This window comes from Macrotis lagotis, chromosome X (assembly GCF_037893015.1).
Source record: "Macrotis lagotis isolate mMagLag1 chromosome X, bilby.v1.9.chrom.fasta, whole genome shotgun sequence".
Taxonomy (NCBI): Eukaryota; Metazoa; Chordata; class Mammalia; order Peramelemorphia; family Peramelidae; genus Macrotis; species Macrotis lagotis.
The window spans coordinates 345,966,191-345,980,520 of NC_133666.1; the positions used below are offsets into that span (position 1 = coordinate 345,966,191).

At 35.5% G+C, this 14,330-nt stretch overlaps 1 protein-coding gene across 4 annotated transcripts in view; it reads left to right on the forward strand.

Annotated features, from left to right (window-relative positions):
- MARCHF6 (membrane associated ring-CH-type finger 6) overlaps positions 1 to 2,219 on the forward strand; it is a 101,893-nt gene extending 99,674 nt beyond the window's left edge. For all 4 annotated transcript variants that reach the window (XM_074205328.1, XM_074205329.1, XM_074205330.1 and 1 more), the window contains exon 26: positions 632 to 2,219. In XM_074205328.1, coding sequence (XP_074061429.1) covers positions 632 to 722 — 91 coding nt within the window. In that variant the 3' untranslated portion in view covers positions 723 to 2,219. The remainder of the gene's footprint in view (positions 1 to 631) is intronic.
- Positions 2,220 to 14,330: the final 12,111 nt, after the last annotated feature.

A 14,330-nucleotide genomic window follows, 5' to 3' on the forward strand; every position in this document is an offset into this window, starting at 1 on the left:
TGTTAAATCAGTTACGATCTCTGAATCCCAGTTTCCTCATATATAAATGGTATTATTAATTACTGCCTTCACATAATGCTTTAAGGAAGCCACCACAAGCTTTATATAGGGATGGCTAGGTGGCGCAGTGGATAGAACACTGGCCTTGGAGTCAGGAGTACCTGAGTTCAAGTCCGCCCTCAGACACTTAATGATTACCTAGCTGTGTGGCCTTAACCCTTAACACTTAACCCCATTGCCTTGCAAAAACTAAAAAAAAAAAAGCTTTATGTAAATCTGACTTGTTGTGACAATTAGGATCTTAGGTTTTTGGTTTTCTCATTCTCTTCTCCCTGCTTCCCTTATTGTCTATTTTATCTTTTCGTTTTTCCTTTCCCTTGCTTTGTTCCTGTTTTCTATATCTACTTCTAGGTCAAGTATCTTCTAAATTTGTGGTGGATATTGCTGAAATTTAGACCAATTAGAATCGATACTCGTTTATTTCTGTTCCCTATCCCATATTTTCAAAATAGCAAAACATTATGATCCTATATATAAAGTGGTTTAAATCTAAATATTCTTTTTAATTTAATGTTCAAATTAAGAATGCATTAATTTTTCCTAATATTAATTCTGTTCTTTTGAAATTCAGATATCTTGTGGGACAACGACTAGTGAACTACGAACGAAAGTCAGGTAAACAAGGCACATCAACACCATCTCCACAGTCTTCACAAGAATAAAATAGTTGTCTTAAATACCTTGACCTTCCTTTTGCCTTTATGTGTCCTTTTTTGTGGACTCTTCTGTCTCTGGATAATATTTTTCCTGGTGATCCTCACAGCAATCGTTTTACTTTAACTTTTTTTTAAATTCATATTCTTAGCATTTAGATAGCAGTTGAAGACCTGCTCCTCTATCTACATCTTCATTTTTTTATTGCTGTCTGAGATCTGTATATGTGTAAATAGAAGTATCCTGACACCCTTAAACCTTGGATTAAACAGAATGTGCATTGTACATCTTTAAACAAAATGTATATTAATTTATTAAATCTAGTTGTCACTTTATTTTGGACCTGCTGTTCTGTTGACAAGAAAAGTGCCACAAAGCAATGGCGCAAAGAGGCAAGACTTTTCAGTGAATTTGGAGCTCATTTTATGGTGTTCCTAATAGTTCTTATTAAATTGATGCATTCTGACTTTCTTGGGTGGAGAAGCCTTACCAAGAACATGAAAAGAAACAAATACAAATCATCAGTGAAGTGTCTGTGGTAAGAAAACATGAACTGTGTGCTTCACTATCAACCTTTTTGAAAGTTATTTTGTATAACACCAAAGCTGTTGTACGTTTTCTACTGCCTGATTTTTTTTCATGTGTCTGTGTTTGTAATATTGTACAGTATCTTGCAGTAGGTAAGGAGTTTATTTTTAATTTTGATAACTTTAATAACCCTAGAAATCAACATTGAAAGTCAGGTTTTTGTGCTTGTTAAGGGCATGTTCTACACTTAACCAAAAAACAAAAACACCAAATCAAGACTTTTTCTGTTGTTTCCTTTACTCATTTGACCACTAACATCAATGGTCAAAAGTCATATAATATCACAGATCTCCTAGAATGACATCATAAATAATGCAGTACTACTGCTTTGCTCAAGTTAGTGCATTTTTGTGATGTTTTTGCTAATTGTAGATGTGATTTATTTCCTTAGGTAAACTATATTGTTTATTTGGAAAAATTTAGCCCTATGAGCTAGCAAATGACTGAGTGGGAATTGGGGGGTGTATTTCTGCTACTTTTCAAACAATCATCTCCCCAAATTTCAAAAGTTTTATATGTGAACAAATGCATTGATTCCAAAACTAAATTTTATCTAGGAGGAAACCGAGCTGGTTTTTTCAAAAGAATTACTGTGTTATATTAGAACCTTGCTATGAAATCTCACTTAAAAAATTAATTTCCTTATAACCAAAGCTGCAAATTAGAAACTTTACAGGAAGAATTGATGGGCAAATGGACTGAATATTTTAAAATGGTATATTGCATGAAATGATCAAGTTTTAAAGAAAAGCAGGATTAATTTTGGTGAGTCAAGAATTATCCTTGTAAATTACAGAAAAAAATCCATATAGTATTAAAATACATAAACTAAAATCAAAAATTTTTTAAGAGATACACACACACACACACACACACACACACACACACACACACACACACACACACACATACACACCCCATCAAATCAAATGCAACAATTTCTTGAAATTTCATATATTTGCAATCATTCCTGGTCTTTCCATCCCATCTCCAACTAGTGAATGATTATTTTCATTTAAATTTTTATTTAAAAAAAATATGGAAGAAATTTTGCATGGACTATAGTATTACAACATTTCGCACTTTGTAATACATCTATGTGTATGCAGATTTCTTGTACTGCATTATGAAATGTTCAAGTTAAAACTGCACAGTCCTTTAATAAAATTTTGGATTTTCTTTGTTCTAACTACTTGATAAAATCTATCATGTTAAATTTGATTAGAAAAATTGTTATTAAGGAGGAGAAAAAGTTTGACAAGTGAAATTTGATTTTGATATTTGCCCAAACTTTTTAATGTCTTATTTTATTATTTGCAAAATTTTAAATTCCTTTATAAAAAAGTTTAAATACCATATACATTTGTTTAGCAGTAGAAGGTTTGAGCAATTTTCCAAGACATTAATAATTGAGATTCTCCAGAATTATGTACTACTTCATAAACTTATTGAAAATTTTCTGGTAAAATTTTCTGGTCAAAATAATTTCCCTTCTGATTCAATAATACATATATTGCTATCATTAAATGTAAAAATTGGTTTATTTTTGCCATAAATTATTTTTGGTTTGAATGTCAGTATTTCTTTAACATTCTGTGATTTCAAAAGGATATTTTTTATGAAGACATTATTTACCAACAAAACCAAGATATTTCCTTAACAGTCTTGTAAATTTTTAAAATCTCTGTTGTACTTCATCATACAGCTTTTTTTTTCCCCCTAGTGCAAGTCTCATCAGTTTTACACAGAAAGAAAACCCAATCTTTAAGGAATATTAAAATTTGTTAGGAAAGTAAAACTTTTTGTCTCTTTTTTTTTACAAATTAAAAAAATTAAAATTTGGTGTTGGCTTAGTATGACCAATTTAGTAACTTCATCAGAAGCCATTATTTATGTCAAGTTCAGAGTTGTTCATTGTCAGTAATGAATTTCGTTTTAAAATCATCAACACTGTTTTTTAAAAATATGTCAATCTGAGATTATTACTTTAAAAAAAGTGCTAATGTGAAATTTGCTGATTATAGCTAAGATCCAAAAACCTCAAAATGTTTTCTTTAGATAATTTTTCCTATCACATTATGGAGAAACAGTGGGGATTAAGTGAAAACAAATGTCCTAAAGTCCAGATGTAAATGTAAAATAATTTTTATTTTAAAGTTTAATACATCTCTTAAATAATACAATAATTATTGTCTTGTGGTTTTTTTCACTTCCTCTAATGAAAGAGCAGAGGTTAATTTTCCCTCAAATGATTTGATCTTTGTAATATGAACTTTTGAAGCCAGTTTAAAAATATGACTTTTACATTTGGGTTTGCAGTGAAGATTTTTTTAAAAAATATTTCTGCATTAACAAAATATTTGTAGAAAACACTGGTAAATACATTTGATGATAGTATTACACATAAAAAGTAAAGTTTTTAATTTTCTCATATTTTAAGAATGCTGAATTTTAAATTTGCTAAGGTCAGTTTTTTAGTATTAAATCTCATTTTGTTTAAAAAGTTTTTTCATAATGAAAAGTAGAAAGTATCTGTTAAATTATTACCATTTATCATGAAAACTGTAGAAAACCTCAGAAAGTATTATCAAAAAGCATGACTGGGGGGCAGCTAGGTAGCACAGTGGATAGAGCACTGGCCTCAGAGTCAGGAGTACCTAAGTTCAAATCTGGCCTCAGACACTTAATAATTACCTAGCTGTGTGACCTTGGGCAAGCCACTTGGCCCCATTGCCTTGCAAAAAAAAAAAAGCATTACTTGTGGGCAGCCAGGTGGCACAATGGATAGAGCACTGGTCCTGGAGTCAGGAGGACCTGAGTTCAGATTTGGCCTGACACTTAATAAATTACCTAGCTGTATGACCTTGGGCAAATCACTTAAACAACTGCCTTGCAAAAATAAAAAAAAAAATAAAAAGCATGACTAATATAAATTCTTTCAGACTTTTGGTTAAATTGTTTTATCCCAGTTTACTGTTGTTTTAATCCCATTTTTTGAGTGTCCATAAGAAGCATCTTTCCTTCATATTTCACTTCCTAATATTGTTTTTTATGCCATATGATAATTATATAATGAACCTTTAATTCCTGTGTATTTTTCAGTTTTTGTCATGAATGTAAGCTATTTCCATTCCCAGAACTACCATTAATAAAAATGTGAAGAGCAGAATGTTAAGGAGGACCTTTGAGGATAAAAAAAATAGAGCATCTGGTATTACATAAATCAGATTTTATTTATAATTCTTCACAGATGAAAAGGACAGCCCATCAAAACTAATCTCAAGCAAACATAATTATTCAATCATTTTCAGATGTTTCTGTCTCTTTGTGACCCCTTTTGGAACTTTCTTGGAAAAGATGAGGGGCGGCTAGGTGGTGTAGTGGATAAAGCACCAGCCCTGGAGTCAGGAGTACCTGGGTTCAAATCCGGTCTCAAACACTTAATAATTACCTAGCTGTGTGGCCTTGGACAAGCCACTTAACCCCATTTGCCTTGCAAAAACCTAAAAAAAAAAAGAAAAAGAAAAGAAAAGATACTAGAGCATTTTGTCACATCCTTCTCTAGTTCATTTTCCAGATAAGGAAACTGAGACCAGTAGGGTTAAGTGACTTGCTCAGGATCACACAATAAGTGTCTGGGGCAGATTTGAATTCAGGAAGTTGAGTCTTCTTGACTCTAGATTTGGCATTCTGTATATTGCACAACCTAACTGCCCTTGCAGCAGACACACTCTTGTAATTGTTCATTATCATAAGGTAGTTTGTTCAAAGAGCGCATAATCTGAAATCAGATGTTCTGAATTGTGAATCCCATCTTGCTACTTGCTAACTGTGTAACTTTGGGTAAGTTCACTTTGTCTTTTCCAAATCTCAGTTTCCTCATCTTTAAAATGGGAATAATAATGCTTGCCCTGCCAAATGGACAGGTTCATGTGAGGATCTAAGCATCTAATATACATAAATCACTACATTAATATCAGCTGTTATTCAACATGTTTGTTAATTATGTACTATGTAAATAATATGCTACATATGGGAAGACACAGAGAAAGTTATTATGTTCCCTCAGGAGCTTTTAGCATTTATAAAAGGAGCTGGGATAGGACATGTTCTGGAAGCCACATTTTAGGAAGAACATTGATAAGCTGGAAATGTACTGAGGATGAAAGCTAGGATGGTGAAGTTTTGTGCCATAGGAGGAAGGCTAAAAGAACTTGGAGAAGGCTTATGGGCAAAGAGCTGCCTTCAAAGTATTTGAAAGGGTAATATACAGAAGATGGATTGAATTTGTGCCATTTGCCTCCAGGGATCAGAACTTGAAATTATAAAGAAGCAAAACATCCCAATAATTTTAAGCTACACATAAATGGAATGGGCTGTCTTAGGGGTGGTGGTGGGTTTCCTGTCAGTGAAGATCTTTAACCAAAAGTAGGATAATCACTTGTCAGGTATATATTGAAATACAGGTATCAGACACTGCGAATAACTCTGGAGTGCATTGAATCAATTTAAAATGTAATTGGGAAATGTTTAACAAAATAAAGTACAATAAAACAATGTTGATTCATGGTTTCTAAGTCAATAGGCAGCCCATGGAGATCATTATTTACAGTTTAGAGACTTAAGTTTGATACCATTACTGTAGAGAGTAGTCTTGGTATGTAACTTGCATGCACATAGAAAATCGGAATTAGAAGAAAAGTTTGAGTAATGTGAAATTTTCTAGTTCAACACATATATGAAGAAAAGTTGCCTCCAAAACACCCTGAAGTAACTACCGCTTGAATACACTTAGTGAGTGGAAACCTAAATTTATTCCTGACAGCCCATCTCATATATGAATAGTTTTAATTGTGATGTATTTCCTGATATCAAGGTGAAGTCCACACGTCTATGTGGATCTTGGAAGGAAGATTGAACTTGGATCTATGAGATCTATATAGGAATCTTGTTTTTTGCTACTGAGTACTTTTGGGATTTTAGTCCAGTCATTTGGACACACTGGGTCGCATAGTTTATCTATAAAATAATATTGGACAAAATTGAATTGTATTACCTGAAAAGGCCTCTTATTAGGCCTATTATCTTAGGCTTTTCCTTATATATCATTCCTGGTTCTTCCTTGTGGAATTGACAGAGGGCAAATCTAGTCAGTTTGATACATGAGAACTTTTCAAATACTCTTATCACCATCGTTTGACTCTCCAAGGAAAATATCCACAGTTCAACTTCTGTCCACAAGGTATGACCTCCATTTCCCATCACCATCCTCATTGCTCTCTCCAAGGTTACCAGTGTTGTGTCCAACTCTTCTTAACTCCATTTAGGGTTTTCTTGGCAAAGATACTGGAGTGGTTTGCCATTTCCTTCTCCAACCATATTTACAGGTAAGGAACTGAGACAAACATATTTATGTGACTTCCTCTGAGTCACACAACTAGTAAATGTCTGAAGCTAGTTTTGAACTCAGATCTCTCTGATTTGAGGCCTGGGGCTCTAGTGTGCCATCTAGATGCCCTTTTACTAATTATATCAGTTTTTTGGCCATTTCTCAATCCTTATTCTCAAACTGCATTGTTTGGTACTGTTGACCACTCTTTAAGAGCTCTATTTCCCTTGAGTCATCACAGTTACCTTACCCCCTTGCATAGTTGCACCCTAGGACTGTAGCCTAGGCTTTTTTATTTTTCTTAACAGTTCCTGTGTTTTCAACTATACCTAAATGCAGTTGACTCTAGATCTTTTCTCTTATGAGTACCAATCCTACACCAACTATCGCAATTCTCCAACTGTCTCATAGTTATCTCAGTTTTAACATGTCTAAAACAGCTAATTATTTTTGCCCCCAAATCCATCCATCTTAACTGACTTTTCTGTTTCTAGCAAAGGCATCACAATCCTTATAGTCACCTAAGTTAACCTTGGAGTAATACTCTTCCCTAATACTCATTTCTCACATTAAATCATCTGTCTTACCAGTTTTACCCTCAAATCTTTTAATATCTGTCTCTATTTTCTACTTACATAGCTGCCACCTTAATTAGGGTTTCACTTGTCATCTGTGCTATTACCTCTTAATTGATCTTTCAATTTCCAGTCTCTTCCCCCTTCCCAGTCCATCTTCCATACAATTGCCAAATTAGTATTTCTACAGCACTGGTTTGATAAAGTCACTTCCCTACTCAAATTCCAGTGTTTAACATTTTACCTCAGTTCTTCATGGTTGGATTCTTCGTTGTCCATTCCAGGCTTATGTTCGTTCTTGCACTGAAACACTGTCATGTTGACCTTGTGGCTTTCTGCATAATATGTTATATAGGTCCTGTAACCAACCATGCTTTTGCATAGGTTTCCCCTTATTCCTAGAGAATACACTCTTTACCTTCATCTCAGAATTCATAGTTTCCTTCAAAGTTAAGCTAAAGTCCACCCATAGGACGAAATCTTATCCAACTAATTGTTAGTGCCTTACCCTTTATCTCCCCCCCCAAATTCATTTTATACCTGTTTTATAGTTTTCTATGTCTTTGTTTTCTGCAACATAAGTTCTTGCTTTATCTTTGTGTTTCCCTATTTGATAAATACTTATGAAAAACATTAGAGTAGTGGTGTCAAACTCAAATAGAAAAAAAGCGCCTGTAGGGTGCATATATTTTTTTAGGTGTTTTTTTTTTTTGCAAGGCAAATGGGGTTAAGTGGCTTGCCCGAGGCCACACAGCTATGCAATTAACTGTCTGAGGCCACATTTGAACTAAGGTACTCCTGACTCCAGAGCCAGTGCTCTATCCACTGTGCCACCTAGCCACCCTGTAGGGTGCATATTGATTTGGCCACATCCCCATCATGAATCCTTTGCTATCAAAAAGTTATGTGGCAACTGAAAGATTTCGAAATGACTGAAGAAACAGGTTTGATCTTGGAAGCTCATTTCTTCCCCCAGGATTTCATAAAATTTATCAAGTGATGCATAGGAATTGGCCAATATACTGTGACCAGTCTTCCTCAGCTTAGACCTGGATCCCCAAATACAAGGGGAAATAGATGATGTTAAAAACAATCAAGACCAGTTAATTAAAAGAAAACATTAATCTGATTTCTAATTGGATGAAAGATTAGGGACTTTCCAAATTGGAAGGAAAGCAAATAGGTACAATTTCCTGTAATCAGAAAAAAGCATCTTCCCTGTTTCCCAAATCAAAGAACATGGAAATAACTGATCAGTCCAGAGCCAATTTTACAGATAGGATATATATGATAATCAAAATGTATAAATATGAGAAAACTTGCATCAATCTTTGAACCTGAATAGGTTTCTGGTCAGTATAACCTGGATCTTATGTTAATGATTTCTAAACAGTAGAGTGGTCAGTTTTCTAGATTTGCAGGGTGAGGTTCCAGTAGTACAATAGAGTTTTCTCCTAATTTCCATATTTGAACTTTTCTTACAAGACATGAACTAGAACCATACTGGAGTAGAAAAGACACAGCTTCAGAATTGAGTAACAAAATGAAATGTTATTGACTTAATATCCACTTGTTTGTTATCCTTCCCAGTCCCCTCAGTTTTCTCATAATGTCTAATTTAGTCCCTTGTGTTAGGGTCTCTCTTCCTCACAATTTGATATTTTTACAGGCTATGAGTTCATTTTTTTTTATTGTCTTACTGGATTTGTTTTCTTACTAATACTTTTCTTTCTATTTTGTAACTACTACTCTATGGTATCTGACTCCCTTATTTATTTATTTTTTATTTTTTTAGATTTTTTTCAAGGCAATGGGGTTAAGTGGCTTGACGAAGGCCACATGGCTAGATAATTATTAAGTGTCTGAGGTCGGATTTGAACGCAGGTACTCCTGACTCCAAGGCCAGTGCTCTGTCCACTGTGCCACCTAGCTGCCCCCTGACTCCCTTTTAAGTTCAAAGCCCTCTAGGGAAGCTAGATGGCAGTGGATAGAACGCTGGAGTCTGGAGCACAGGAGTTCAAATCTGGCCTCAGACACTTGATGCTCACATTCTGTGTGACCTTGAGCAAGTCATTTCAACCCAACTGCCCCACATCCAGGGCCACATCCAGTCGCCCTGATTCATTTCTGGCCTCTGGATTAAGATAGCTGGAGAAGAAAGAGGTTGGTGACTTAACGCAGTACCTCCTTACTCAAATCCAATTCACATGCTTGTCGTGGTCTGTGGTCTTCTTTGAAAATGAAGGACAAAACATTAAAGCCCTCTAGGTTTTCAAGACTGCAGCCACTTTACCATCCCACTCCAACCCATAGCAAAGACTGATTTTTTTAACTTATTCCCAATTAAAAAAATACAATTTAGTATATATTTGCCACACTCACCCACAAAAAAAAAAAACAGTCCAAGATATCAGGAAAGTCCATGGCATATAACTAAGTGAATCAAGTTCAGTAGGATACATCTTATGATTAAAAGATGCAAAATTCTGTAACAAGGAGGATATATTGGCAAATGTTCTCTATGAGGCAGTGAAGATAAGTGTTCATAATCAGGTAGGGCAGCTTTAAAAGTCCTGGAAAGGGTAACATCTCTGAAGGCTTTAGGTAGATATAACTCAAGTGATCTGAAATTCCATATTTCTGCTCATGTGGCCTCTAAATTCAGTCATCAGGTTACTTAGACTGCTACCACATCTTTCTTTTACTCTTCAATCTAGACAATTGCTTCTACACAACAGTATAATCAGAATTGGAGTGTAGGTTAAAATAGAATCAGTGATTCCACAATATTATAATAAGCCAGCCTTCTGAATTAATATCACTTTCACAACAATAGTTTACAAAATAAAACTTGATTCATGGTTGATTCTTTTTGCAAAATATCACTAAAAACATTCTTTTTTTTTGAATTGAAATTTTTTATTAAAGATATTATTTGAGTTTTACAATTTTCCCCCAATCTTGCTTCCCTCCCCCCACCCCCCACCCCACAGATAGCACTCCGTCAGTCTTTACTTTGTTTCCATGTTTTACCTTGATCCAATTTGGGTGTGATGAGAGAGAAATCATATCCTTAAAGAGAATAGAATTCTCAGGGGTACCAAGATCAGACAATAAGATAAGTTTTTTTTTTCCAAATTAAAGGGAATAGTCCTTGTACTTTGTTCAAACTCCACAGCTCCTTATCTGGATACAGATGGCACTCTCCTTTGCAGACAGCCCCAAATTGTTCACAATTGTTGCACTGATGGGATGAGCAAGTCCTTCAAGGTTGAACATCATTCCCATGTTGCTGTTAGGGTGTACAGTGTTTTTCTTGTTCTGCTCATCTCACTCAGCATCAGTTCATGCAAATTCCTCCAGGTTTCCCTGAAATCCCATCCCTCCTGGTTTCTAATAGAACAATAGTGTTCCATGACATACATATACCACAGTTTGCTAAGCCATTCCCCAGTTGAAGGACATTTACTGGATTTCCAATTCTTTGCCACCACAAACAGGGCTGCTATAAATATTTTTGTACAAGTAATGTTTTTACCTTTTTTCCTCATCTCTTCAGGGTATAGACCCAGTAGTGGTATTGCTGGGTGAAAGGGTATGCACATTTTTGTTGCCCTTTGGGCATAGTTCCAAATAGCTCTCCAGAAGGGTTGGATGAGTTCAGAGCTCCACCAACAGTGTAATAGTGTCCCAGATTTCCCACATCCCTTCCAACAATGATCATTATCCTTCCTGGTCATACTGGCTAATCTGAGAGGTGTGAGGTGGTACCTCAGAGAAGCTTTAATTTGCATTTCTCTAATAATGATTTAGAGCATTTTTTCATATGGCTATGGATTACTTTGATCTCCACATCTGTAAATTGCCTTTGCATATCCTTTGACCATTTGTCAATTGGGGAATGGCTTTTTGTTTTAAAAATATGACTCAGTTCTCTATATATTTTAGAAACGAGTCCTTTGTCAGAATCATTAGTTGTAAAGATTGTTTTCCAATTTACTACTTTTCTTTTGATCTTGATTACATTGGTTTTATCTGTGCAAAAGCTTTTTAATTTAATGTAATCGAAATCATCTAATTGGTTTTTAGTGATGTTCTCCAACTCTTCCCTAGTCATAAACTGTTCCCCTTTCCATAGATCTGACAGGTAGACTAGTCCTTGATCTTCTAATTTGCTTATAGTATTTTTTTTATGTCTATGTCCTGTAACCATTTGGATCTTATCTTGTTAAAGGGTGTGAGGTGTTGGTCTAATCTAAGTTTCTTCCATACTAACTTCCAATTATCCCAGCAGTTTTTATCAAAGAGGGAGTTTTTATCCCAATGGCCGGACTCTTTGGGTTTATCAAACAGCAGATTACTATAATCCTCTCCTGCTTTTATACCTAGTCTATTCCACTGGTCCACCACTCTATTTCTTAGCCAATACCAAACAATTTTGATGACTGATGCTTTATAATATAATTTAGATCGGGTAGTGCTAAGCCACCTTCATTTGCATTTTTTTTCATTAAGCTCCTGGCAATTCTTGACTTTTTATTTCTCCATATGAATTTACTTACAATTTTTTCTAACTCATTAAAGTAACTTTTTGGAATTTTGATTGGTAGGGCACTAAACAGATAGTTTAGTTTTGGTAGAATTGTCATTTTTATTATATTAGCTCTCCCTATCCATGAGCAGTTGATATTTGCCCAGTTATTTAAATCTGATTTAATTTGTGTGAGAAGTGTTTTATAATTGTTTTCAAAAAGATTCTGAGTCTGTCTTGGCAAATAGACTCCCAAATATTTTACACTGTCTGAGGTTACTTTGAATGGGATTTCCCTTTCTAGCTCTTCCTGCTGTTTCTTGCTAGACACATATAGAAAAGTTGAGGATTTATGAGGGTTTATTTTATAACCTGCAACTTTGCTAAAATTGCTAATTGTTTCCAGTAGTTTTTTAGATGATTTCTTGGGATTCTCTAGGTAGACCATCATGTCATCTGCAAAGAGTGAGAGTTTTGTCTCCTCCTTCCGAATTCTAATTTCTTCAATTTCTTTTTCTTCTCTAATTGCTGATGCTAACATTTCTAATACAATATTGAATAGTAGTGGTGATAATGGGCACCCTTGTTTGACCCCTGATCTTATTGGGAATGCCTCTAGCCTTTCCCCATTGAATATAATGCTTGTTGATGGTTTCAGATAGATACTGCTAATTATTTTAAGGAACAGTCCATTTATTCCTACACTCTCTAGTGTTTTTAATAGGAATGGATGCTGTATTTTGTCAAAAACTTTTTCAGCATCTATTGATATGATCATATGATTTCTGATATCATGATTTCTAAAAACATTCTTTTGAAATATGATCTTTCTTGGAAATCTTGGAGCATCTGGTCTCAGAAAGTAGGCAAACAGTGTTCCCATCCCCTCCCTTTGAATTTTAAGGGGAAAAAAATTGCAAGAAGCACTGAATCTTTACTGAATCTCTAGGTCATCCTTAGAGAGTTCCCATACCTGTATACAGTACTTGTGCCCACCATTTCCTATTTACGAGAGTTTATTATTCCTGTGTTTTATGCCATGAACCAGAGCAAAGGTTTAAATCATATTCTCAGACAGTCTCAATCAGAAGTTCACTTCCTAAATCTATCCAAAAAATTTTGATTAGAAATAGTTCAGTGAAAACACCAAGACCTTTCATTTCTTCCCTGGGGCAGCTAAGTGGCGTAGTAAAGAGCACTGGTCCTGGATTCAGGAGGATGGGAGTTTGAATCTGACCTCAGACACTTGACTGTAGCTATGTGATCTTGGGCAAGTCTCTTACCCCTGACTGCCTCACATGCAAGGCCATCTCCAGTCATTCTGATACTTATCTGGTCACTGGACCCAGATGGCTCTGGAGGAGAAGGTGAGGCTAGTGACTTATCACAGCACCCCTTGCTCAAATCCAATTCGTGTTTGTCACGATATCACCTCCCTGATGTCATGTTCTTCAAAAAATGGACAAAATGGGGCGGCTAGGTGGTGCAGTGGAAAGCACTGGCCCTGGAGTCAGGAGTACCTGGGTTCAGATCTGGTCTCAGACACTTAATTACCTAGCTGTGTGGCCTTGGGCAAGCCACTTAACACCGTTTGCCTTGCAAAAACCTAAAAAAAAAAAAATGGACAAAACATTTCTTCCCCTAAGATTTCATACAATTTAGGAATGTTTTATAGCAGGGGGAAGGGAATATTTTTTTGTGCCAAGAGTCAACATTCATGGACCTTACAAATTAAAAGTTAGTCTGCTATATTTAATTCACCTCTAAAAAATTAGATTTATTGAATTTCGAGTCCTGCCAGTGGTTGCTGTGATAGTGCCAGACCAAAATGATTTTGCTTTCTGTGGGCCCAGATGTTCCCTGCCCCTGCTTTAGGGGGGCCTTCTGGTAATATCCTTCGTGGCACACTAGGAAAAAACTCGAAACCCATTTCCATTCCAAGTAGTCCGTCCCTTTTTCAAAATTTAATTTTTTTCAATCAACAAAAATCCAACTCTTACTCTCTACTTGTCTGCCTTAAATGTTAGAATAAAATGTTGGTCTTTAGAAGGGAACCATTAAAAGTTCTTGGCTGGGGGCCGGGTAATTCATACCTGTTTTACTAAGATGACCTTGTCTCCCAGTGGTGTGCAGGATGTAGCAGTAATATGACAAATCTCTTGTTTGAGATGAAATTCTGTTAGGAGGCTATTCCTAGTTCAGCAGAGATAAGGCCTAAATAACAGGTGTTGGGTGGCTAGGTGCTGCAGTGGATAGAGCACCGGCTCTGGAGTTAGGAGTACCTGGGTTCAAACCTGACCTCAGACACTTAATAATTACTTAGCTGTGTGGCCTTGGGCAAGTCACTTAACCCCATTGCCTTGCAAAAACCTAAAATAAATGAACGAATGAATGAATAACGGGTGTTATTAGAAGAGCTAGAATTGCTTGAAGGTGAAGTCAAAGGAAAAAGTGGGGGGAAAAAGTTGACCTAAATCAATAAGAATTGCAAGCTGTTAGCAAGAGAAAGGATAACCAAGAAGAAAGAATAACA